We start from the raw sequence: 25,830 nt of genomic DNA, 5'->3' as shown, positions 1-25,830 counted from the left end.
GATGTAGTTGAGTGGATAGAATGTAAAAAATGTAATTTATGGGTACATGTAGCTTGTTCACATGACAATGTGTGTGTGCATTGTATGAAGATCAGAGTCTAACATTAAACCTCCATTTTTGTTACCAATACTGTCTTTATAGCTCTGTCTCTCTCACTCACATCAATTATGAGTTATAACATTAATTATTTTGCTTGCACTGTATTTTAGCCTAGATAGTAATAACTATTGTGTAAAATTATAACTATAGTAAAGCACAGAGTCAATAATTACACTCTAAAAAAGTATTATATGTTATGGTTGTGGATAAATGTCTTCACTTGTATGACTTGTCTTGATAAACATGATCATTGTAAAGAAAAATTATCTTGATTTACTAGCAGCCATAATCCACGTGCTAAAACGTGAGAGGGTGTGGTTAAAAATGGCCACACCCTAAACTACAAAGATATGCGGACTTTTACTAATGGCTAACGTACTGCAATTAATGGCTAGTGAATTGATAGCTGGCGCCATTTTATTTCACTGTGACCACACCCATTTTCAAAGAAGATTAAGATTAGGTTATTAAAATAGGAAAATTTTTCATACGGATAAATAGGGGTGACGTACGTGTACAAACAAACAAACAAACAAACATACTCTACTCGAACTAGTGGGCTTCGCCCAACTAGTGGGCTTCGCCCAATAACTTAGTTTTTAAAATAAAAATTTACTTTATCAATGTCAAGATAATCAACGGCATCGTCAGGCCCTAAAACAGGTCCCTCCCACTTCTCCCTAGCAACAAAGAAAGCATTAATATCTGACATCTCTCCCTCCCTCTCTCACTTAAATGGGTCTCTATCAGTGACATATAGTACAGTGTTATGATCAGGAAGAGGTCAGTGAAGAACTATTTGACTCAATAATTAGTACAGCATCGGGTTCCTGAAAACCAGTGAAGTATAGGAAATCATAATTTTGATGAAACCTATAACTGAATGAGAGAGAGAGAGAGAGCACAAATTAATTATTAATGCTATATCAAAATTAACAAAATTTTTGCTTAAAAAGTGCAAAAAATAAAAAAAAAACAATTATTATTATCATTGGCAGGATACACTGGATTGATAAGGTTAGCTTTATAATGTTGTACAGTGTAGCTTCAATGTACCTTCTCATTGGAGGAGAGACTCACTCAGTTCATAATGGCAACTCAAGATGATGAAACAGGAGGACTCTCTGATAGACCAGGAGACATGGTAAAAAAAATTGAAAATTTAATTTAATTTTGGCAAAAGAAAATATTAGACAAAGACGACTTTATTTTTCTTTTTTAAAGGTTGATCCTTTTCATACCTTATTTGGATTGGCTGGTCTCTCATTGCTAGGCAATAGACAGATCAAAGGAGTTAATCCGATTTTCTGTCTACCACAAAATGTTATTGAAATACCACAAAATGTTATTGAAAGACTTGAACTAGACTATGAACTACTTAGAGAATAATTACTGAATTGATTAATAATAATAATCAATAATGATTTTTATAAATTTAATATATATACAAAAAATACATTAGTGACAATTAATGATTATTATAGATAAATTTATTATAAATTTACAATAGTTAATTATTATTATTAATTAATTATTTATTAATTATTACACTTATTTCCTCAACAGTTTGAGGTGTCCCTTTGTTCAGTACTTGAGGTCCATCAGAAGTAATGAGGACATCATCTTCAATTCTTACAGCAGCTCCAAGAAACCTAAAATAATAAAAATAATAATACTAACATTCCACATGAGGCATAAAGACATTCACATGCATTAGAAAAAGTAATAAAATTTGGAGTAATTTTGAAGCCATTGTTTAGAAAAAAACCATGGGCTATATACAGCCTTGGGTATTTTTCAGAGTTTTGGCATATTTTCTTTAAAAAGGCTGTAACTTAAAAAATTGAAGCCGGAATCGGCTCAAACTTTCTACATAGCTTAAGGACATCAATATGCATCAAAAAATGTAATAAAAATTTGGGGTGATTTCGGAGCCATTTTTCAGAAAAAACCATGGACTATATAGCCTTGGGTATTTTTCAGATTTTGGCTCATTTTTTAAAATGGCTGTAACTTGAAAAATTGAAGTCGGAATCAGCTCAAACTTGCTACACAACATAAGTACATCAATACCTATCAGAAAATGCAATAAAAATTTGTGATGATTTTGAAGCCATTTTTTGGAAAAAACAATGGGCTATAGCCTTGGGTATTTTTCAGATTTTGGCTCATTTTTTAAAATGGCCGTAACTTGAAAAATTGAAGTCGAAATTAGCTCAAACTTTCTACATAGCATAAGGACATCAATATGTATCAGAAAATGTAATAAAAAGTGGGGGTCATTTCCGAGCCATTTTTCGGAAAAAACCATGGACTATAGTTTATGCTCTTTCCATAAAATGCTAATTATTTACAATTTGCTCATAACACAATAAAGAATACTCACTCTTTAGCTTTGATGTGGTTTTTAATGGGGAAGTCCCTCCTAACGTAGACACCTGGTTCTACAGTAATTACCATACCAGGTTGAAGAACCACATTATGAGACAGAAGGGGCGTGTCATGTACGTCCATTCCTAAATAATGCCCAATATCGTGAGGATACAAACTGTTGAGCGCCTAAAAAATTTAAAATAATTTATTAAAAAATATAAGAGGGATAGATCGTAAAATTTTGATACATACTTGAATTAAATCTGGTCCATCTAGATCAGTAGGTAAAATTTCTAATTCTAAATATAAAAATTTAAAATAAATCAAATAAAATTATGATTGGTATAGCATTCACTTTTCAATTCTTCTTGTAGCAACTCTTTTGAGACTGAGTGAATGTAATTTAGTGTTACACCAACTTGACAACACTGTAATATCAAAAACAATACACAAATAAAAATGGAGTAGTTGTATTTAAATATAACTGTAATATATAATGTAATTATAACCTCATTCCTAATGTCAACAACAAATTTGACAACAAAATACATGTATTAGAGCAATGGGGCAATAAGAATAACAGTAACTAACTTTAATACAAGCTTCCTTCACTCTCAAAACAGCTTCATAAAGGTCCCTCTGTGCAGCTGTAAACCTTCCATTGACAGGCCAAGTACGTGTAATATCACTAACATACCCACAATACTCAACACCTCCATCTAATAATACTAACTCTCCTTCACTACCAGTGGAAGAGAGAGGGGGAGAGGAGGGAAAGATGGAGGAAGAGAGAGGGGAAGGGAGATAGAGGTGGAGATAGAGGTGGAGATAGAGACAGAGTCAAAAACAAAAAAAAGTAAAAATTACTTCACAAGGAGATGTTAATTAAGTTAAAAGTACCGTATAGCAGGAAATTTTGGAGGGAATTAAATTTTGCAAATTTGGCGTTTTGAGCCATTCACCAGAATTAAAATTCACCACTTTGAGCCATTAGGTGCATGCTCAATGGCACATGGCTATAAATTTTTGCCAAATTAAAATTCACCAATCACTAGAATTTAGCAATTTGCCAAATTTAAGTCCCTCCATAATTTCCCACTATACGGTATGCATGTAAAGCTAAAGGGACTCACTTTAATTTGAGTTCATTTGTAGTGTAGTGAATATGACAGGCTCTCTCTCCACCTGCTACTACAGGTACAAATGCTAATCTTTGCCCTCCATTCATTCGGCAGTAGTGCTCAAAGTGTGACTCCAATTGATACTCATACATACCTGGGACTGTCAGTGACATCACCTGTATTAAATAATAATAATGATAATAATAATAATAACAATAATAATAGAATTAATAATAAAAATACTGTTGCTTATAAGTATAACACTAATAGTAATAATAAATAGTTGATAGTTTTATAGGGATAATAATAATGATAACAGTACTTGCTCAGTTCCTGTCTAGTTCTTGCTTAAATTTTATTGACTTACTATTCATACATTAATAGTAACAATAACATTGCCTAAAGAAATGTTCGGTGAATTTGTTATTATGAATTTTTGTTGAGCATACTACCAGTTTTTCGCAAAACTATTAAATGGCTGAAAATTCAGAATGAAAATAATTTCTGAACAAAATCAACTTCTGCAAAGTATAAAGGCCAATAAAGGCTACAAAAATTACCAATATTATTGCTGAGCAGAGCTGTGTACATTTTCTCCCTCCCCATCAGTTACTGATAATCATGGTGTATGTATAGTGCATGGATAATGTTGGGTGGGGCAACAATGAATTCAATCAACAATAACAGCTTTCACAAGACGCAAGATATGTGGGAACAAGATTTGTGGTTAGAGGACCAGTGTTGGGCTGCCTTTAGAGATGGCAAACATGACAAAGCTGTTTACTTACTACCATTAGTGAAGGAACCAAATAAAATCAAAGGAACTTATGACAGAATATGGTACAATACTAGTATACTTCATTTGTCTTCAAGGCATGGCTGGTTAGACGTTACAAAAGATCTCATCACTAAATATCACTGTGATCCACATGAATGTGATGATGGAGCTAAGACTTGTCTTGCTTGGGCTGCAGAAGGTAATCATGTTGATACAGTGAGATACCTCATTAATGAGTGTCACTACAATCCAATGTTTGTTGATGAATATGGATATACTGTTCTTCACAATGCAGCTTATAAAGGATCACTTGATGTTATGAAGTACTTGATCAGTCATCATCTCTGTGATCCAAGGACTCTTACCAATAGTGGTCAGACTGTTCTTCACTGTGCCGCTAGACACATTGATACTGTAAAGTATCTCATTGATGAGTGTCACTGGGATCCAATGGCTACTGACTTTAACAACATGACAACTCTTCATAAAGCAGTTAAAAGCGATTCATCTGATGTAGTTAAGTATCTCATCAATGAGAAACACTGTGATCCAATGACTGTTGACAATGAAGGGCAGACACTTCTTCACATTGCTGCTTATTACATTAATCCTGCAGTTGTTGAATATTTACTATCAACTGGTAAATGTGATCCATTGGCTAAGGACTACAAGGGGAGAACACCAGTACAACTAGCTAAAAACAACTGGGATAAGATGCTTCCTGATTTTATTTGGCAGCGACATCTTAGTGTTCTTCTTGTCTTTAACAAATTTGGTGATATAAAATCATCTCATCCAATTGATTCTTATGTTAACATCCTCCTTATGGGCAATTCTGGAGCTGGTAAAAGTACTCTTAGTCATGTCATCAATGACACAGTTACTGGTTCTATTGTTCTTGGTTCCTTTAGAAATGTTGGAGGGGTAGTGCCCTGTACTGCTGGTATCATTCCTTATAAACTACAACACAGGACACTGGGTAACATCATTCTTCATGATTTTGCTGGTCGTCCAGAATACTACTCCAGTCACAGTGCTGTCATTGAGAATCTGTTACAAGGTTCTAATGGTGTGTTCCTGATAGTAGTCAATATATTGGAGAAGGAAGCAGTCAAACAGCTTCATCAGTGGCTAACAGTTGTGAGAAATGAAGAACAGAAAGCTGGTAATCAATGCCATGTTATTGTAATAGTCAGTCATGTGGATAAGATAAGTAATTCTGTTGAAAGGAGGAGAAAGGAAGAAATACAGGGGATTATTGTAAGGGAAAGGTGTAATCATGTCTTCTTAGATTGTCGTAAGCTTGGTGGGAGTGGTGTGGATTCCCTCTTTAATCTGTTGTCTAGTGCCTGTGAGTCCATTCGTAGTACATGTGGAAGGAATTTGAGTCTTTATTGTCACATGATATATGGTCTACTGGAGGAAAGGAAAGAGAATATACTGACCCTCTCTGATGTAATGTCTGCTGGTGAGAACAATAATCATTACATTTTACCAGCTAGCGATGACATTTGGAATGTTCTTAAGTCGTTGCACTCAACTGGTTTGATCAGTGTTCTTAAAAGTGAAGACAAGGTATGGGTTGTTGTGAATAAGGGTATACTACTAACTGAGGTGGATGGGATTCTCTTTGCTCCAGAGACATTCAAAGAACACGTTGACATTGCTAGCAATACTGGTATTGTTAGTGTGTCTGGTCTGACTAGACTCTTCCCTGAATATGATCCTGACATGTTGATCTGCTTCCTATTGAACATGGAACTCTGTCAAGAAATAAATCCATCTTTTCTAATAATGACAAACTTAATACGAGGAGAAAGTGCCTCAGAGACTCAAAGAAGAGGAGAAAGGTTGTTGTTCTTTCCATGTCTTTTGTCTAGAAATAGACCTGATGAGATGACTAGTCAAGTGTACCAGTTTGGTTGGTGTCTACAGTGTACTAGAGGACATGATTTCTTTCCTCCTCGATACTTCCATGTCCTCTTGTTACGTCTTGCTTACAAAATGGCTCTACCTCAAGAAGATGACAAGTTAAATCACTACTGTACATTTTGGAAGAATGGCCTTCATTGGGTTAATGGTCATGGTGTAGGATCACTGGTAGAGATTGTGGATGAGAGCCAGTGTGTACTAGTAATGATGTCCTGTGAGAAAGGTTACAGTGACAATATGGTGTCTCTAAGAAGAGATGTGATAGGAGAGGTAATGAGTGTTTATAAAGAATCCTGTCCCAGTCTAGAGGTAAAAGAGTTAGTTATTGATTCTAATGAACTAGCCTATCCTGTGAATACACCAAGAGAAAGGACAGTGTATAGTGTAAAAGCTGTACTCTCAGCAATTAAGGAAGGAAGACCATTTCTTGTGAGCGATAATGGACATAAAGAATTGAAGGAGATCCTACTTGATGAATCATTATCAGATATTAGTAACCTGTCACTATTAGGAGGACATGAAATTAAGGTAAGAATTAAAACACACACAAACTGTTTGATACATAATAACATGCAAGTACTAGCTAATAATCAAAAGGTTAAATTATTTTTATTTTTACTATCAAATTATCATAAATTACTATCATAATTGTGGGTTGTCATTGTGTGGCTTTTACTACTAATAATATTAGTATAAATTTTGCTTAAACTCACCTTTAGTGAATAATATCATTATAGGAAGTGATTGACATAAAGGAAGAATTCAACACTCCATTGACTACAACAAAGCTAGGTATGAGAGTATACAAGTGTTGATTGTATGTTAATTCTTTAATGACATCAGCAAGATCTATTATTATAGATCTTGCTGATGTCATTAAAGAATTAACATACAATCAACAATTGCCCCATTCTGTATGGCACAGACTAGGTCTACAGTTAGGATTACAAGATTGTAGACTAGTGGATATAGACACTGACTATATATAGAGGAAAGACAGAGGAGTGTTTTCATGCTTGTATGTCTGCCTGGTTAAGAGGAGAAGATAAAGTGAGAGAGAAAGGAGGTCCCAGTTGGTCATCATTAGCTACAGCACTGGATACAATAGGAGAAAAATATATTGCTTTTTACATTAGAAATAACCCTCGTATTCCTTCCTCATAGCTAGTTTAGTATGTCATTGTTCTAATTAGCTGAGCTGATATCATGTACAAATTTCAAACTATGTTTATTATTATAACTAATGTTTATCACCTAATGAATATTTTATATATTGCTATAAAACAAAAACTAATTATATTTATTATACTTGTTTGTGTGGTCTATAGTATTATTGATTGTAGCACATGATTGACATGAACTTGCAAAATAACAATGCAACATTGATTAAAGTGTAGTAAAATAATTTTTAAGTTCCTCAAAAATCAGTTAATTGAAATAAGTTAAATTACTGTATGGAAGGAAATTTTGGAGGTAGTTAAATTTGGCGAATTGGGCATTTTGATAGCCATTTGCGAAAATAAAAATTCGCCATTTTGAGCCATTATGCGCATGCTCAATAGCACATGGCCACAAATTCGCCAAATTAAAATTCGCCAATCATCCAAAATTTAGCAATTCGCCAAAATTTAGTCCCTCCAAAATTTCCTTCTGTACGGTAGTTAATTGAGCTACATGTTGCTAATCTGTTCAGTTGTTTCATTTGATAAATTATATATTTAAAGATTAAATGGGCAAGTCAAAGCAAGCCCTAATAAGAGGAAAAAGCAGAGGAAGGGACCAAATCGCTTCTGTCTGTCTATTTGTACAGGTAGTTGAAAGTCACAGATAAATCATAAAATGAGATATTTTTTATTTTGCAATTATTTACTTTTTTAAAAGCTCCGGCAGCAATTTCTCCAGCTCTTCTCATCAGTGATATCTCACCCTCAGACTTTATAGCCCTCAATGTATGCATGTGATACAGGAGACTGTGATTACCTATAAAACATGTAAATGTACTATACCTGTCAAACCCGTCTTACTGGTTATACGAGAGCCTGGTACATTTAACAAGTGTTGATGTATGGTGACATCAATGGAGTCACTGATTGTTGCTGGGGTCTCTCTTTCACCGTAATACCAAACAGAGTAACCACCTTTTGAGTACCTAGAGTTTTTCAATAACAGTTATTAACTTATTAATATCAATATAGCTAGAAAATTAGGTGGAGTAAAATTTTGGTGAATTTGGCAAATTGAGGTCCATTCACTAAAATTAAGTCTCCAATTTTATTCGTAAAATCATGGTTAAAATTTTAATACTTATGCTAGACTCACTTTCTTTCCAAGTGTTCCGATAGCAATGTTATTGAGTATGCCTTTAAAATAAAAATAATAGCTATAACTTAGTTTTTAAAATAAAAATTTACTTCATCAACGCCAAAATAATCAACGGCATCATCAGGCCCTAAAACAGGTCCCTCCCACTTCTCCCTAGCAACAAAGAAAACATTAATATCTTACATATCTCTCTCCCTCTCTCTTTTTCTCCTTCTCTCCTTTCCTGTCTTTCTCTTCCTCCCTCCCTCTTTCTCTCTCTCCCCCTCTTTCTCTTACCTAAATGGGTCTCTATCAGTGACATATAGTACAGTGTTATGATCAGGAAGAGGTGAAGAACTATTTGACTCAATAATTAGTACAGCATCGGGTTCCTGAAAACCAGTGAAGTATAGGAAATCATTATTTTGATGAAACCTATAACTGAATGAGAGAGAGAGAGAAAGAGAACAAACTAATTATCAATGCTACATCAAAATTAAGTAAAAAATTCTTGCTTTAAAAAAATGCAAAAATTATTATTATTATTATTATTATTATTACTTACAATATATCTTGTGACATGTATTGTACTTTTGATGCCGGAATGATCAACACATGATTAGCATTGGTCATCCCTGAATGAGTCTTGCTGATCTCCCTAAGAAAAATAAAATAAAATAAAAGCTTAATAACTTAATATATATTCCTCATACTCCATTAATCTTCTCCTTCTTCTTGCAAATTCCATCTTTGTTATTCCAGGAAGAACTGTGCATAAAAAATTAAGAAGTAAAAATAGCTATAAAAGTATTATTATCATTCAATTTACGTTCATCTTTCCCAAGGAGCTCTGGATGGGAGTAGTTGGTTGGCTGGCGAATGTGACGACTTATATGTCTGAGAGAAATGAGAGAGTGCCTCCTCATTTTATAATAACTCAAGAGGTTTTTGACACTCCTGAACGCCATTTTATTACGAGCCACTCCTCCTCAAAATTTCCCGCGAAAGTTTTCGCAAACTTCCCATACACGCATGCGCAGTTCCTTAATAAAATGGCGTCGTGTTGCAAGGCAGTATTGTCTCACCTTGAAAAAAGTAGAAATAGAAATTAACACAGACTTTTAAAATTTTACCTATTGTATTAATAGGTGGGGATTCATTTGATTGCTTGTACTCTCAAGTCCTGCAAAATCACATAATAATTAGTCAAAATGGCTCACAAACAGTCAGTGAAATAATACTTCCTAGTTTTAGCTCCTTTTTAGGAGGAAACTGAAAGAATAGTAATTCCAATTGATGTCAGACATCACCACTCATTTGAATCGTAAGGTCATTGTAACTCGTAATGAAAATACTTACTCTTTAGGCTGACAAAAATGATAGAAAATGCATCACTGGAGCTAAAGCAAGACTTGAAAAAGTTGGTAGTTTAGAATTATATCTGTTTATTTCTTGTGTATTATTATTGTAATAGGGTAACATTAGGGCTTGTTGGTGAAGACAACCATACTGTTGTATTTTATGATATTTACAAAGGAATGGTCTCTCCTAATGATAGCCCACTGTCTTTAAAACGTCAGAAAAATGAGTAACAGTATTAAATATATATGTACATCTACTCTCTCCCATTTGTATGAACGTTGCTACTTTTGACCCTTTTCTTTACTGAATAAAAATGTAATCTATTTAATATTGTTGATAATTTTTATATATAATCTCTAAGCTCTTTTGCTTCACATCATATGACATTTAATTAAAGTAGAAACTAAAATAGAATATTAGTCCACTCAATAAGTCATTTAAGTCTATAGGTAGCTACAAGTTCTATTTAGCATAACTAATAACTATCAGCAATTCAAAGAGTTAAATATAGTATGTTAGCAATATACTGCAGCAAGTCTATTCTTTGTGTAGTTTAATATTTATGTTTAAGTTTGTTCCCTCGATTTTAAAAGACTTATTTATTTCATAAGCAGCGTCTTCTTCATTAACATAAACATACAAACTAATTGAGGGAAATGCTTTTTTTTTCTGCACTTGAGCACTGCCACTCCTCAATTCAGCAGTGTCAATTTCTTGCATTGATATCTATAAATATAAATATATGAAACGTTATTGTGCTTTACAATTTACACAAGTATAGTAACTAACAGTGTCTGGCAATTTTTCATCATTGTTTGGTGATACAATCCATCCTGAGTAATTTTTTGTGTCTTTAAAACAAGTTAGATCAAGAAGGAGCTTGTCAGATATAAAAACAAATTGACATGGGCCTTGAGGACTAGCTCTACATGATGTAGCATGCTAAAAAGAAAGTAATATGTTTTTCATTTTATTTATAAAAACCTTGAAGTGAGCTTTGAGATGTTTAGTAAAAACTATATTCAGGATCCAAAAGTTTTCGTACTTTTTTTCATAAAAACAATGAGCAGCATATTTGACTAATGTTTTATCTTCCCTAAAAATTAGTGGCACTGGACTATTAATTAAAATGGTATTGTACTTACAGTTTACTTTTGTATAATATGCATAACAGACAACTGCTTTTTTGTTTAATTGGGGAAGGAATTGGCTCAGGGGGTTGGGTCAGTTGGGCTGCTTTTAGAGGTGATCCAGTATCCACTTTTTCAAACATTATCTTTTTATTCTTCAAGTCAACGCTGCCAATAGCATAACACATCAAATCTGATCTAGTCTGATCAGATTCATCAACACAATGCTCCAGCTTAATGGTTGCTGGTTGAGGTAACTCTGGCATTGTGATATCATATACAGCACTTACAAGAGTATACCCATCAGGAAAAACAAATGGACCAGAGAACAGAGTGCGAACTGTAACTGTATGCTTTTCTTTATCTTTTACCGGCACTTGAATTTCATATCCACACTCAGCATCTTTAAGAATATTTCTCTCAGCTTGAACTTCATACTCAACTTCATTGATTGCAAGGCACATACCTAAAAATATAAATTTTTAAAACCTGTATATGTGTACATCAGTACATGCATACTATATACCTTTGAGTAATGTTTCTATTTGATTGTAGAGTGACTTCACTGCTTTGTCACTTTCATTCTTTCCTGTTGGATCATTTCTTGATTTGTGTAAGTGATAGACATTATACACAATAAAGGCAATATCCACTGGTACTGTTACAGCTAATGAGACCCCAACTAAAGCCATTCCAGCAACACGACCAGTAGTACGCAGAACAAGTGCAGCTGTTTCTAGTGTACCCTCTACACCAATTGCAATACCTGCACCAGCACCTCGACCAATAGCTACTGCACCTTGAAGACCAAGAAGTGAAGACTCTGGTATATGAGATGAAGTGACAATTTCAATATATTTTTTGGCATCATTGTTAAGTATCAAGCTAATCTGCTGATCAAGATTGATGTGCTGTTGTGCTTTTTTTAACTGTTTGTGACTAAAAATTTTCGAAAAAATGGTAGCACCAATCCCTGTACCAGCAGCAGCTGCCCCCACAGCACCACCAATCACAGATACGACAATAGACCCACCAAATGTGAAAGGAGCTAAAGCTATTCCTGTTACAACTAAACTACCACCTAATACCATGCCTGAAAAAGTAGCTCCTATTTTAGTTGCTCTTTCTTTAAAGACTATTGACATAATTTCTTCTTTGTTTTCTTCAATCTTGTCTATAGTCTTGCAACGGATTGGGTACCATATTGAATGGTATATTTCCAATTTTTGTTCAAGAGTATCAATACTAAAAATTAATTTAGTGTAATTTAAGTTCAAATAATATTAAAATCTTAAAATTAGCCTTACCTGTCATTAATAGATTTTATGATGAATACATTGTCCCCAACAGTGTCATGCCATATGCTTTTCACAGTTGTGCTGTTATTATTAGCACATACTGTTTCAAAGCATTCTTGGACACTGGTGTGGCTCAGCTTTTCTGTGAACTCTTTTACTACAGGAGATGATGCTGAATTGTGTCTAGCAGCAAGAATTAAAAAATTTTGGGGGCAAATATGTAGAGGCAAATTAATATTCAGTATATCATCGATTGTGAAATCTTTTTTTTTCTGTGTCTCATCAACTACTGAATCAAAAAGCAATACAAGTGGTTTTGGACATCTTGGAAAATGACGAAACACATCTTCATAAGACACAGCTACACCATCAGCATCATAAAGCTCAGCGGTCTTCCCTTTACTGAGAAATACTACAGCTATCATCAATAATTGGGAATGATCTACTTCACTTATTGCTTCAAGCAAAGTAGCTATTGATTCTGAGGAGAGGCTGTTGAAGTAAAGAACAGCAAAATCAAGATTTTCAAAAGCTTTATTGAGAGCTGCTGCTTCATCATTTAATATCCTTTCTTCATTCTCCACCTTGACCTCTCCACGATTATCAATAAGAACAGCTAAAGCAATCTCTATAAAAAAAAACTAAAAATCATTATAAATATTACATTTTGTATTACTTTTACTCAGCTGTATATTTAATAAATGCTTGTCCTCCATTGTTTTAAAACATATTTTTAAAAAATCACGCTTCCAGTCAACAAAAGAAATAGGAGCATCATGTTTACGGACATGATATCCAGCTGGACAAACGTTGAACTCTACCTCCTGAATTATGTCATGACGTACGTGCTTAGTAAAAAATTTCGCTAATTCTTCTTTAAAATATTGAACTCGACCAGTCAGCCTTTCTTTTTTCAGTTTTTTCCAAGCATCAACATCATCATCATCAGGCTCTTCACTTTCATTATCTTTATCTCTTTCATCCCACTTCTCTAGCATTTCCCCATTTGCAAAGGTTTGAACAAACACTACTCTCTCCCAGAATTTTTGACCAAACATTTGATCAAGTTTCTTCATAGCAACTTTGTCATCGTTGATTAATCGCTTGTTTGTCATCTTAATGCAGTAGAGGATCAAACTGATCTCATGACACTCATTCTTCATTTCTTGAATGTATTTATGTTCATTGTTTTGAGTATCTTGTAAACCAGGAGTGTCGATTATTGTGACAGTGACACCAGGAATGATATTTGGGTAGATGTAAGACTGTGTTGTTGCTGTACAGCAGCCAGTAAGTGCTCCCTCAGGTGCAATTTTTTTCCCCAGCTCAATGAGGCTGTTGATTAGTGAAGACTTCCCTTCACCTGTTCTTCCAATGACTAGTATATTAACATTTCTTGAAATGCCTCTTTTTTTCAGGAACTCTTTGATTGTTTTCATTGCATCTATTATGAGAAAGCAATTTAGAGCACAGTATAATTGATTAAATATTAATACCTTTTTCTAACACCTTGCAATATTTGGGTGGAGGAGTTTCAACTATATGGTGGAAACAATAGAAGTAAAGTTAATCTTGCTTAGTTAAAAGTGAGCAATATTTTGTATAAATCAATATTTATAATTGGAGAAAATGGGTCAGTTTTTATAGTTACCGAACAGAGTTTCAATAATCTAAATTAAGGCAAAGTCCCTAACTTAAAGATTGCCTAGATGTGACTGTATGCAAAAGTATACTTGCATGCCCATGCAACTTATTGCATTATACATTATAAGTATATATATATAGCTACATAACATGAATCAATGATGCATATCCCTGACACAGTGAATAGAATGACCTATGAGCAGTAAATCCCTTGACTCAGTATAAAAGTTACTCTGAATAGCAAATAAGGGGCGCCAAGTCTTAATCATTGCAAGAATCATTAGGCCAATTGATATAAGTAAATCTTATACTTATTATACTTATACCATGCAATTATTTGAGTCATTGTTTCCTATTCTTTTTTATCAATACACACAATTTACAAGTAAAAAATTTGTTACATCAACAGACGTCTCTCATGAATGTCAAATTATAAAAGTGGGCTGTCAATATAATTGTGACCTGCTATAAAAGAGTGTATGGGTGTTAATGATTTCATTAGGTCTGTTATTAAGTTAATGATATTCATTAGGTCTCATAATGATGACATCAATGCACATGCTGAGCTAGCAAAGAGCAGGGGCAGTCTTAGACAATATCTATGCATGCAATAGCCTTGTCCTTGTAAAGCTGGGTTCTCAATATGATGCATGTACTTCCATCGTGACCTAAGGTGCTGTATAAACAAAATGTAAGCATGCATCAGATTAGAAAAAACTTCTATTCTGACACATTGACACATATTACCATTTGTTTATACAGCACTTTTAACTATGACGCTAGCGCATAAAAAGCATTGCATCATAATTGAGAACTCTTTGGAGTTTCAGATACTTTGATGTGGTTGTAAGTATAAAATACTTAATATAATAGTATGCCTTGCGAGAGATGTACCTAGGAATTAGAAGAGAAGGGTGCTAATGGCATGTGAAGTACGTCGTGATTTTGGCAACACCCCATTTATGGCGCTAAAATATAGTTTTCAGTCATTTTCAAAGATCAATTGGTGGCGTCACTGCAATTTCAGGCATGCTGGTGTTTTCTATTGCCCTTTAAACTCCCGGCTGGAAATTGCTAGAATTGAGGCTGAAATGATTGTCAAGTGTCTTGAAAGACTTTCTTAGCAGTGATATGAGACACCAGGGCAGGGGCATAGCCAGGGGGATCAAGGGGGCAAATATCCCCCTCTTTAAAAATCAAAATTAAAATTACAAGCTCTTTGTGGAAGGAAAAGCTGTTCTACAACTTACATATGAAAGAAGAAGGTAAAATCAATTTTTCTATGATGCCAATTTGATTTTATTTTTCTATGATGCCAACATTGCCTATGATCATTCAAGAAGTCCGCCATGCTAAAAAAGAGGTGTAGTCACTCCTCAAAAAGAACGTAATTTTGCAAAATTCTATGGTGTGTTTTGTGAGCCGAAATCCTGCCTACGCCCATGTAAGGCTTAAAAAACTCTCTGATCCCAGCCATGACTGAGGGTGTGTTCAAGCTCCTTTTAGCCTCTCCCCCTGAGTATGCCTCGACCTTCGCCCCTCAGTCAATATCCACCTTTAGCTTTGCCTTGATTGGATATTTTGGGGCTCAGGTCTCATATTGCAGCTGCAGGCCTATTGGAGGTTATTTCCTAGGTTAGACAGGAAGCAGAAACAAGCCTATTTAACACTTTTACCACATCCATTTAATTAGACATGCCTAGGCTGTAGTGCTGGGCGATATTGAAAATTTTGAAACAATACGATATGATACGATATTGCCTAAAAATGAAGATATCGATATTTTTTATCGATAAGTTATTAAGCCACACCCATTAACTTTAATATTACTAAAACGGCTAAATAAAGCTATTTCTGAGAATAATTATCATTGAAAAGCATTATAAAAACCTTCTTTGGCTTCATATAGTTCAGCTACTTCATCTACTTTCCAAGAAAATACATTTTAGTAATTTTCGAGATGTAACTCCTATACTTAATTAACCATTTATTAAAGTTATGTAACCATTTTATGGGCGTGGTCTCGTTATCGATATTTCCTTCAAATTTTTTCAATATGGATAAGTATCGATACCGCATTATATCGATTAAATATCGTGACTTTTGATATATTGCCCAGCACTACTAGGCTGAGTTGGACTTCTGTAGCCACCTAAGATTGCTGCTATAGACCTCAGTTGAATGCATACTTAAGATTTTAGTGCCAATTTAGTAGGATGGCCTGGTTCAAGGGCTTGTGTTTTTACTTTTTAGTGTTGGGAACTAATTAGGGGGGGGGGGAGACCTGTCACAGAATTTTGTCTGGGGCAAAAAATTGTCCTAGCTTTATACTTCCGCATGTATTATAAATATAAACCCTAAACCCCAATTAACCCAACTCTGTAACCATCTATGCTGTAACCCAGACAATTTTTGCCAGGATAAACCGACAAAATTAATTATTACGTAACAAACCCGCACTACATACAGCGGCCCATAGATTATGAGCGGCCACACTAGGGGACAAAAATTGGAACACAAAATAATTTTGCCAATTGTAAATTGGCTCAGCCTCATGGCTACACGCTTACTGTTATCTTTTTGAAGTCCATGTTGAAGCCGAAGGTCATCATCACCTTCCACTAGTTGGTGATAGCTGGTCTCGCGTAGCTTGAGGGGCTGGCTACTAGAAACGACATATCTTACAGCCATCTCGCCTATCTCTTGGTATTATCAGCCTTGCTGAAGTAATGAAATGAAGCTAGCTATAGAAAGAATGCAATACGCCCAGCAGATCAGATCACACAATCTATGCGGCGGAATTGCGGTCACACTACATACAGTCACTTGCTGTCAGCCAGTGAGTACACGTACACACTAAGCCTTCCCCGCCCATACAGCCATAATAGTGCCAAGACTCGTGCCAAGAATAACATTCTTGGCTGTGTAGTGTGTACAGTCATTGGCAAGGCAAAGGAGAGTCTAGTACATGATCATACCATCAATACTAAGACTCAGACTGCTGTTGTATCAGTTTCGATCAAAAATTTCTAGTATTGCTCACCTTTACACTGCAGGGCTTTATAATTAATTAAATGATGTGAGTATGTATCTAGGTGTTTTTCACATACTCTTTTATCCTAATAATCCATTCAATTTATACAGTATTAACAACTAGCTTTTCCTGCCAGGAATGGTGGTTTGAGGTTTCCAATCCTTTCATTTACTATAAGAATGATCAATAATAATAGTTATTAATAATTGCACAACAAACAAAAGAGGAGAGATAATTATTATCGAAATAATAATAATAATTGTTATTATTTTTAATACACACTACATGACACAATCATGTTTGTTTTAAGAGTAATAATTATTATTTTTAGCAAAATAACTGGAACACTAAAAGGCTCGAAAATAAAATAAAATCTCTAATAAAGAAATGAAAATGAGAGAAAGAAAGAGAGAGAGAAAAACTACCAACTACCTAAAAATAATCTGAACATTACTTGAAATTAATTTAATGTAATAAAATAATAATAATAATAATAAACACATGTGTATACTACATGTCTTCTAATAATTATTTTAACTCCTATATTTCCAGCTGCCCTCCTTCCCTCCCTCTCTACAGGAGGTGGGCGGTCATCATCGGATTGTAGTCAAACGGGTACATGTGAGGGGGCAAAGGAGGCGGGGCCTGATGCATAGTAGGAGGAGGGTGGAGAGGAGGGAGGTGGGCCCCTGGGGCTATTTGATGAGGACGTGCTTTGGCTTGCTCTTGGAAGGTGAGGTAGTGAGCAAGGTATTCATCACTTTGTACTTGGAAATCCTAAAATAAAATAAAAATAAATGCTTCTTTTCTTTTCTCTCTCCTATTTCTTCCCCAACATCTCTCTTATCTCTCCTCTCTCTCTCTCTCCCTCCCTCCCCCCTCTCTCTCTCTCCTCCTACCATTGTTGGCTGAAGGTGATGATGGTGATGTGGTGGTGGTGGTGGTTGTGGATGGTGCCCCATGTGAGGTGGGGGAGGAGCAGGAGCAGGAGGGTGAGGATGATGGACTAGTAACCCAGAATTAGGGGGCGTGGTTTGAGGAGACACGGCAATCGGAGGACACCAAACTTGATTTGGCAACCCGCCATTAACTGGAGGAGAGGATCATAAAATATACAATAATACAATGCATAGCAATACTAAAAAGAAGTAGAATAACATGTATAGTATACAGTGCATTACAATTTACATTTGTACATGTACATGTATGTGTAGTTAATCAGATAAAAAATGGGCTTTCATCTTTTTCTTTAAAACATAAAAATGCTCATAACTCAAAAAATATTTTGTCGGAATCAGCTCAAACTTTCTACAAAGCATAAGGACATCAATATGTATCAGAAAATGTAATAAAAATTGGGGGTAATTTCGGAGCCATTTTTTGAAAAAACCATGGGCTATAGCCATGGGTATTTTTCAGATTTTGGCTCATTTTTTTAAATGGCCGTAACTCGAAAAATTGAAGTCGGAATCAGCTCAAACTTTCTACACAGCATAAGTACATCAATATGTATCAGAAAATGTAATAAAAATTGGGGGTGATTTCGGAGCCATTTTTTGGAAAAAACAATTGGGGGTGATTTCGGAGCCATTTTTTTGGAAAAAACCATGGGCTATAGCCTTGGGTATTTTTCAGATTTTGGCTAATTTTTTAAAATGACCGTAACTCGAAAAATTGAAGTCGGAATCAGCTCAAACTTTCTACACAGCATAAGGACATCAATGTGTATCAGAAAATGTAATTAAAATTTGGAGTGATTTCAGAGCCATTTTTCAGAAAAAACCATGAGCTACATGTACATGCATTATACATTAGTCAATACTTTTGTCAAAGCAATATTTACAAGCTCCTCCCACTTACATGGATCATAAAAAGGTGCAGGCGGCATGAAATGCTGTTGACCCGAGAAATGCACCGGACGGGCCATAACTCCACCCACAACATGTCCGCCGGAAATGACTCCGCCATTCTGAGGACGAGTATAATAATGATGCACAGGAACAGCAGCAGGTGGAGGAGGTGGGTGAGGATGAGGGAGGGGCAACACCTGCTCCCTATTTCTCTTAGTCTCTTTCTCCTCCAACTTCATCTCAAGCTCCTTCACTTTAGCAGTCAACTCTTCCACCATCTTATTCTCGCTTGACGATTTCGAATTGGTGGGTGTGGTTTTGCCTGGAGCCACGCCTCCCCTAGACACCATTGTTTTATTGGGAACGGTGCCACCAAGTTTACCCTCGTCTCCGGAGCCGTCGTCCCTGGCAACAGGGGTGTGTACCCCTCTCTCTGAGGAAACTCCCTCGTCTGAAAAAGAGGAGCCACCAGAAGGAGAATGAGAGAGAGAGGAATCCGGTCTATTATACTTCCAAGTACTAGTCCCTCCCATTTCTCCATCTTGTGAGTAATAGCCAGACTGGGAACTTCGTGAGGACTCACTGTTGCTGTTTGGATTATATTCCGAGCGGGCGGAGTGACTAGAAGTGGTGGGTGTGGTCAACGAGATTGAATGAGCATAATGCCGGCCTTGCTGCTGCTCGGGATTTGATTTACCTTTAAAATAAAATAAAATAAAAATATTATTACACAAAAATTCAGTAATTATTGCACGTGTACATGTACATGTACATGTACATGCACATGTATTTTGAAATTTTTCGATGAAATACATGTACATGTAATACAGGGGTCTTTGGCCAGAGTTTTGAGCACTTTAATTTGAATAACTTTAAAATTCTATAGGATACTACTCTATTAAGCACTATGCCAAAATCCCATGGGAAACCCTGACGTACATACATGTACATGTACAACACTAAGAGGGTTCTCAAAGTATTAGTATCTTACCAGTGTGTTGCTGGTAAGGACCAGGGTGTGGTCTAGTATACATCCCACTGTTGTTAATATCTCCTCCATCAAACGAGTGGTATCCTTTTTGTTGGGATATGGGCGGAGGGTGGGGCGAGTGATAGGCTCCGCCTCCACTAGCCGCTACACCTTGAGTGACGTCCTCTTGAAAGAACCCAGTATGATTGATTGAACTAGGACCTACAGAAAGGAAAAGTGATTAAAATATTCTAATAATAATCAAGGTACATGTGTACATGTACATGTACTGTGTACATGTACATGTACTGTGTACATGTACTAAATATAGTCAAATAAAATTATTACATGTGTACATGTACATGTACATACACTGTAGGAAGAATTGTGGGGTTATTTGTATTATTATCATTATTATTAATACATAAAATTAAGAGCAAAACAAAAAAGAGAACAAATAGCTCTATTATCATCATCATTATCATTATTCACACGTACATGTACATGTATTATTATTATTATTATTATTATTATCATTATTATTATCCTTACCTGGTCTCACAAAGTAAGAAGCCTCAGAGCGTTGCTGCACATCAGAGTGAGTCAGTGAAGGAGGAGGATGATGTGAGGAATAAAGAGCACTTGAATTACCAGGAAAAGACGCTGACTCAAAACTAGAGAAAGACCCATCACTCATATCACCAGAGTACTGTCTAACGGGGAGACTACTGGCACCTCCGTCCCCTCTCATGGTAGGGGCTCGTAATTGAGGGGGCGTGGTTGGAGGAATATCTGGGCGGGGCTTAGGACGAGACTTGGGTTTAGCCATGTTAACATACCTACATGTACATGTATAATAGTGGGAGAGAGAGAGGGAGAGAGTGACAGAGAGAGAGAGAGAGGGGGGATATTTAAATCATGTTGATGTAAGAAATGAATTTCGAAATGTGCTGATGAATGTTGTTACACAATGTATAGGATGTCAATGAATTATGTCGGTGTGTCATGAATGTGTCATGCTAGCTCATTCCCAATGAATGGGCAGTATTGATACACAATGTATAGCCACTTCCCAGAATAAGTCCCAAAACATACATTTGTAGTTACAATGTACACGCATATACTATAAACAAAAGCATGCAATAGTTATAATAATAATAATAAATACACTGTACATGTACATGTGTATAGTACTATATTAATGAAGGAAATAATAAAAAAACACTGTATCACATCATTGTACATGTACATGTGTTACTGTATGTAGGAAACTATAGAGGGATAGAAAATGTCATGGATCCACTCAAAAATCATTTTCATAGAATTAGTTTTCACTAATCAAAACATTCGGCCATCTTGTTGCAGATTTTAATTTCAAAAATCACAAAAAATTAAAATTTCCAGCTATATACAATGTACACAATACACTAGCAAGCAACTACATGTACAAACTTATTATTATTACATAAACTATCATTATACATGTACATGTACATGTACATGTAGTTGTGTTGCTTACTTTTTTCTTTCCTCTTCTGTGTGGGCGTAAGGACAGAGGGCCCCCCTGGGACAGCCCCCCGGTTTAATGAGATAAGGACACATACCTGTCTTATACCGACCACTCTTAACCTGACAATGTAAACACAGTAAAAGCACAACAAGAAAACAACAAAAACAACAACAAAATAGTTAATTGAGTCGTGTGTGTGAGTGTTACTGTATAGCGTAATAGCCATAATGAGATGAAGGAACAAAATTTTAGAGGTGTAATTAAAAAATTTTTTTTCTGCCAGCTATGCATGCAAGGTAGTCAAGCAATTTTAGGAATATTTCAAAATATGCTTGTCCTTTTTGAAACTGGTCAGTCGTCATGCAGGCTTCAAGGAACGCACAATAAATTTTTGTGGGTCGCCCATTAAAATTTTGCACCTTGCATTACAAAATTTAAAAACGCTATAGACAGTAATTGAGAGAGAGATCAAGAGAGAAGGAGAAAGAGAGAGTGCGTGTGTGTGGATGTTATATTGAAGACTACCTGCCCAAGGCTATTCAGTTCTGGGCTATCTTTACTAAGATGCTGAGAAGAGGCAATAGATATTAATAAAATATTTAATAAATACATAAAATAAATAGATAGATAAATAAATACATGTACATGTAAGTACATCAATAATATAACAACAAGTTTAAAGCATGAAATCACAAGTCAAAATCATGCATGAAATTGTACTGTGAGCATGGACAATTTATTCTCATACTTAAAGCATATACTGTTATTATTGTAGACAGCAATCTTTCTCATAGTTTAAGCATTATACTGTTATCATTGTAGGCTCACAAGAATTTCAAGAATGCAAGGCCAAGGCTGCAAGTACAATCTACAGTTAATGCTCCATAGCAACTGGACAATTATAACTCAATTATTTTGTTTAATGTTAGTGGATAATGCTACCAAATTAGGGCATGAGGCCAGGCAGGTGAGCATGCACACAGCATGTGCATGACATGTGACATGTACAAAACATGTAACATTAACAGGCGTAAAAAGTATAGTATGTTGATAATTTAAGTTCATTACCTGTGTGAAGTCAGTAAAAACTTGTAGGCATATTAGCAGTTCAGATAAAGCCTTGGAACATAATTCCCAAGAGCAAGCAGGGACTGGAATAGGATCAGACTCATCTGAGGAGAGAAAGAGGGGAGGGGAGAGGGGGAGAGAGAGAGAGAGAGAGAGAAAGAGAGAGAGATAAAACAAAATAAGACTCTATGCTTCCTTACCTCTTTCCCCAATTGGGTTTTCAATCTGAAGGAGAGCATCAAGATGGCTGACAAGTCTCTCGTTTAAATTATACTGATCCTGAGAGCGACCAATGGCCACTATCAACTCACTAATACCAGAAGAACCGACACCAAGTGACACCAACTATAGAAAGGAGAAAGGGCAAGGGAAGGAGGAGAGAGGAGAGGAAGGAAAGAAGACAAAAAAAGATGAACTACATGTACTGTATATACATGTAGAGACATTAAGGCAGACAGTTAATAAACAAAAAGCTAGAAACCACAAAAGAGTATCAATTACAATGTATACGTGCACATACATGTATAGGTACAAATGTACAGTACAAGCTAGAGTACTCTTGGTACTAATGAACATGTGAATAAAATGTACACCTGTACTAATCAAATATTACATTTCCTTTTACATTTTGGGAAAGATAAACAGAAAAAACTTGTGGCCAGTGTCAGCATTCCATGAATTTCCCTCTCTCACCCTCTCCTTCCTCCTTCCCCCTCTCTCTCCCCTTCTCCTTCCCCTCTCTCCTTCTCCTTCCCCTCTCTCCTTCTCCTTCCCCTCTCTCCTTCCTCTTTCCCCCTCTCTCTCACCCTCTCCTTCCTCATTCGCTCCTCTCCTTCCCCTCTCTCCTTCCTCCTTCTCTCCTCTCTCTCTCCTTCTCCTTTCACATGTACATGTACATACATGTACCTTGTCTATTATCGACTGCATTTCAGATTTATTGTTAGTAGTCCCGTACAACTGGCTTGACCAGGTTTCCGGTGATATCCTCAGCCCAGCCTCCATGGCTATCTTTATAATCTGAGAATCGTGTTCTCGTCTCAGTGCTTCATACGTGCAATACTATCGACCAATCAGATTAAGCCGTGTGCTGTCATGTGACTTACCTCTTCCTTGAGTTGCATGAGGGAGGAATCGTTTGCTCTCTTTTCAACCTAAAAAGATAATAAATAAAAATAGTAATACATGTACATGCATACATACATGAATTATCAAGAGGACATACTGTTATCATGAATTTGTGATAGTGCATGTAAGTAGAACTGAATGTCAACAAAAGGCATCATTCTTATAAGAAGTCATTTCATAAGATAAGCTGTTGCAGTTTCCTTGTCATAATTTTTGGATTGTATCATGCATTGAAAAGGTACATGACGACAATACAACACTGTTCCCTTTAGACAATACATTAGGAATAACAATACAACTACATGTACATGTACATGTACTGTGTAGCTAATTTTAGACAATACAATCACTCTCTTACATTGAAACAAGATGCTCTATACAGTAGCTGCACCACATGCCCAATATTAGTCTTAGATGCATTTTGAAAGTCGGGCTGGAGCTGCTGGACTACATACATGACGATGGTTTTACGAGAGAGGGATCTTCGGTTCTCGAGTGCTTTAAGAATCAACTTAAGAGCCTCTTCCTGCATAACTGGCCCAAGGAACTGGCAGCCACGACATCGAACAGCAGACCAAAGAGCTGATGAGATCTGGTGCTGATTCTGATGCATTATAAGTAATTCTGTAATGATTCTCTCAGCTATTGACTGAGCTGCATTGACCGCTTTCATTCGCCCCTCGCCATCTAATATCTGATTGCTAAGCAGCCCGGTCAACTTCTTAAGAATGGGTCTGGGAATATTGGCAGTTGCGTGCAGGAACCCTTGATCGGTGAACGGTTTTAGAAACTGCGCCAGTCCCTCCAGCGCCTCCCGGCAAGCCGAGTACTCCTCCAGCTCCGACTCCTGGACAATGGTTGGGAAAAGGTACGCCATCTCATGACTCCAACTTTCAGGCTGGTACCCTAGCAGGACAAGGAACGCTGTATTAGGAGGATACTTGTCAAGATTAGAAGGTATCGGTAACTTGTCATACGGACATTGTTTCGTTTGTAGACGAGAGAGACATCTCTTACACATTGAGTGAGAGCAGTTGAGACTGACTGGTACTGCAGTGGTTGTATTGTACTTGACTGTACAGACAGAGCAATGGAGGAAATCTGTCCAGTTAGGAGCTTGCATAGTGTTAGGATTGTAATGAGAGAGAGAGAAGGGGAGGGAGAATGTCTATGAATTAAGTGAAGAGAGGGAGAGAGAGGGAGTGAATCGGGGAGATGAATGTAGTGTGAAAGTTTTAAAATTGAACTAAATAAAAGTAGAGTTTTGTAGAGAAAGAGAGAAAGAGTGGGAGAGATTTGATAAGACCAGGAAATTGATCAGACGATAAGTTTTAAACAAGTATTGTTGAGAGATGAGGTCAACGTATGTGACTTGAAGGATTATTATAAAATATTAATAATAGAGAGCCTCTAATGAATGATACAGAGGGACTTATCTTCCTGTAGAAAGAGGAGAGAAAGAGAAAGGATAAATAATCTTTAAAATGATAGAAGGAATGAAATTACACATATAGTAGATGTACATGTTTGGGTAATATCACTGTCACATTAGTCTTGCGTCATTAATATATTAAAACAATAAGAACAATGACTAGACAAATGCCATCATGATACAACAAAGTGATACCATACAAGGATGTGGTTATAAAAGTGAAAAATAAACCTAATATACATGTATAATTATAATTATATCAAAATAATAGAAAACATGTACATGTACATACATGTACACAAAGTAGTAGATACATTTAACCCAAAAACAAAAAATGGAGATAGAGAGAGAGAAGTGAAGAGAAGGAAAGAGGTCATGTTACACACTACAAATGTGGTTGAAGTCTGTGGTTTCAAATCCAATTAAGCCAAAAAACATGTAACCTTACACACGTACACGTAAACATTACAAATCATGGAGGACGTACATGTACATGTAAATGTCACTAATAAAGAGATCATGAAATAGATAAAGTAAAAACAATAGTTAACAAATGTACATGCACATAAAATAAAATTATTTTTATTGCTAGACAAAAATTTAAATGTCCTACTTACAAATACTGAAATCAAGCATCATGATGATGGTATCTCTATAGTCAGTACAGTACGCTCTCTCCTTCTTAACGGAGAGAGGGAGAATGGAACTAAAGGAGAGAGAGGAACGAGAGCAGAGGAGAGGGAGAGGGAAGATGGCCCTCAGCTCATGTGCGGTGGTCCGACTCTCACCAAACAAGTTATTA

At 35.9% G+C, this 25,830-nt stretch overlaps 4 protein-coding genes and 2 long non-coding RNA genes across 7 annotated transcripts; 3 read left to right on the top strand and 3 right to left on the bottom strand.

Moving 5' to 3' along the window:
* The first annotated feature begins 1,090 nt into the window (after positions 1-1,090).
* On the top strand, positions 1,091-1,425 carry LOC109581358 (uncharacterized). Its single transcript, XR_002184596.1, has 3 exons — positions 1,091-1,117; positions 1,170-1,244; positions 1,325-1,425. It is a non-coding gene; the product is annotated as an uncharacterized LOC109581358 (long non-coding RNA).
* A 164-nt stretch (positions 1,426-1,589) lies between these two features.
* On the bottom strand, positions 1,590-9,582 carry LOC105312440 (probable Xaa-Pro aminopeptidase 3). The gene is made up of 14 exons (XM_019995418.1): positions 9,435-9,582; positions 9,319-9,373; positions 9,171-9,263; positions 8,903-9,046; positions 8,716-8,779; positions 8,624-8,664; positions 8,329-8,453; positions 8,175-8,284; positions 3,607-3,770; positions 3,065-3,215; positions 2,829-2,901; positions 2,726-2,772; positions 2,487-2,659; positions 1,590-1,752 (listed from the first exon to the last, which is right to left on the bottom strand). Exons 1-14 carry the CDS (start codon positions 9,571-9,573, stop codon positions 1,632-1,634), a joined length of 1,500 nt encoding a protein of 499 aa, XP_019850977.1. The 5' UTR covers positions 9,574-9,582; the 3' UTR covers positions 1,590-1,631.
* Positions 6,854-7,679, top strand: LOC109581360 (uncharacterized). Its single transcript, XR_002184598.1, has 2 exons — positions 6,854-7,096; positions 7,166-7,679. It is a non-coding gene; the product is annotated as an uncharacterized LOC109581360 (long non-coding RNA).
* A 67-nt stretch (positions 9,583-9,649) lies between the features above and the next one.
* On the top strand, positions 9,650-10,346 carry LOC109581357 (uncharacterized). The gene is made up of 5 exons (XM_019995417.1): positions 9,650-9,700; positions 9,754-9,830; positions 9,871-9,929; positions 9,972-10,025; positions 10,080-10,346. Exons 1-5 carry the CDS (start codon positions 9,658-9,660, stop codon positions 10,195-10,197), a joined length of 351 nt encoding a protein of 116 aa, XP_019850976.1. The 5' UTR covers positions 9,650-9,657; the 3' UTR covers positions 10,198-10,346.
* Positions 10,347-10,358: 12 nt separating this feature from the next.
* On the bottom strand, positions 10,359-16,888 carry LOC109581356 (uncharacterized). The gene is made up of 9 exons (XM_019995416.1): positions 16,610-16,888; positions 13,892-13,933; positions 13,072-13,839; positions 12,405-13,023; positions 11,624-12,342; positions 11,113-11,563; positions 10,952-11,063; positions 10,757-10,909; positions 10,359-10,693 (listed from the first exon to the last, which is right to left on the bottom strand). Exons 1-9 carry the CDS (start codon positions 16,728-16,730, stop codon positions 10,505-10,507), a joined length of 3,174 nt encoding a protein of 1,057 aa, XP_019850975.1. The 5' UTR covers positions 16,731-16,888; the 3' UTR covers positions 10,359-10,504.
* Positions 16,889-17,269: 381 nt separating this feature from the next.
* LOC100633763 (roquin-1-like) lies at positions 17,270-25,821 on the bottom strand. 2 transcript variants are annotated; one of them, XM_019995415.1, is made up of 13 exons: positions 25,646-25,821; positions 23,955-25,036; positions 23,575-23,622; positions 23,378-23,530; positions 22,672-22,816; positions 22,472-22,575; positions 21,929-21,970; positions 21,413-21,522; positions 20,446-20,732; positions 19,915-20,115; positions 18,934-19,620; positions 17,973-18,163; positions 17,270-17,850 (listed from the first exon to the last, which is right to left on the bottom strand). In XM_019995415.1, exons 2-13 carry the CDS (start codon positions 24,717-24,719, stop codon positions 17,647-17,649), a joined length of 2,937 nt encoding a protein of 978 aa, XP_019850974.1. In that variant the 5' UTR covers positions 24,720-25,036; positions 25,646-25,821; the 3' UTR covers positions 17,270-17,646. The 2 variants fall into 2 exon arrangements, with proteins under 2 accessions (XP_019850974.1, XP_003385928.1); XM_003385880.2 differs by lacking the exon at positions 21,929-21,970.
* Positions 25,822-25,830: the final 9 nt, after the last annotated feature.

This window comes from Amphimedon queenslandica, unplaced genomic scaffold (genome assembly GCF_000090795.2).
Source record: "Amphimedon queenslandica unplaced genomic scaffold, v1.1 AMPQUscaffold_13445, whole genome shotgun sequence".
Taxonomy (NCBI): domain Eukaryota; kingdom Metazoa; phylum Porifera; class Demospongiae; order Haplosclerida; family Niphatidae; genus Amphimedon; species Amphimedon queenslandica.
This window is presented reverse-complemented; position numbering and strand designations above follow the sequence as displayed.

Coding starts and splice junctions, on each gene's coding strand:
- LOC100633763 (XM_019995415.1), bottom strand. CDS start 24,719: ATGCAAGCTCCTAACTGGACAGATTTCCTCCATTGCTCTGTCTGTACA. Junction 23,531..23,574: donor TCATGCAACTCAAGGAAGAG/GTAAGTCACATG, acceptor ATTGGTCGATAG/TATTGCACGTATGAAGCACT. Junction 18,164..18,933: donor TGCACCTTTTTATGATCCAT/GTAAGTGGGAGG, acceptor CCTCTCCTCCAG/TTAATGGCGGGTTGCCAAAT.
- LOC105312440 (XM_019995418.1), bottom strand. CDS start 9,573: ATGGCGTTCAGGAGTGTCAAAAACCTCTTGAGTTATTATAAAATGAGG. Junction 8,665..8,715: donor ATTATTTTGGCGTTGATGAA/GTAAATTTTTAT, acceptor TTTATTTTAAAG/GCATACTCAATAACATTGCT. Junction 1,753..2,486: donor AACCACATCAAAGCTAAAGA/GTGAGTATTCTT, acceptor TTATTATTTTAG/GTTTCTTGGAGCTGCTGTAA.
- LOC109581357 (XM_019995417.1), top strand. CDS start 9,658: ATGGCGTCGTGTTGCAAGGCAGTATTGTCTCACCTTGAAAAAA. Junction 9,930..9,971: donor CATCACCACTCATTTGAATC/GTAAGGTCATTG, acceptor CTTACTCTTTAG/GCTGACAAAAATGATAGAAA. Junction 10,026..10,079: donor CTAAAGCAAGACTTGAAAAA/GTTGGTAGTTTA, acceptor TTATTGTAATAG/GGTAACATTAGGGCTTGTTG.
- LOC109581356 (XM_019995416.1), bottom strand. CDS start 16,730: ATGGCTGTAAGATATGTCGTTTCTAGTAGCCAGCCCCTCAAGCTACGC. Junction 13,934..16,609: donor TGGACTTCAAAAAGATAACA/GTAAGCGTGTAG, acceptor TCCACCATATAG/TTGAAACTCCTCCACCCAAA. Junction 13,840..13,891: donor TTGCAAGGTGTTAGAAAAAG/GTATTAATATTT, acceptor TTCTCATAATAG/ATGCAATGAAAACAATCAAA.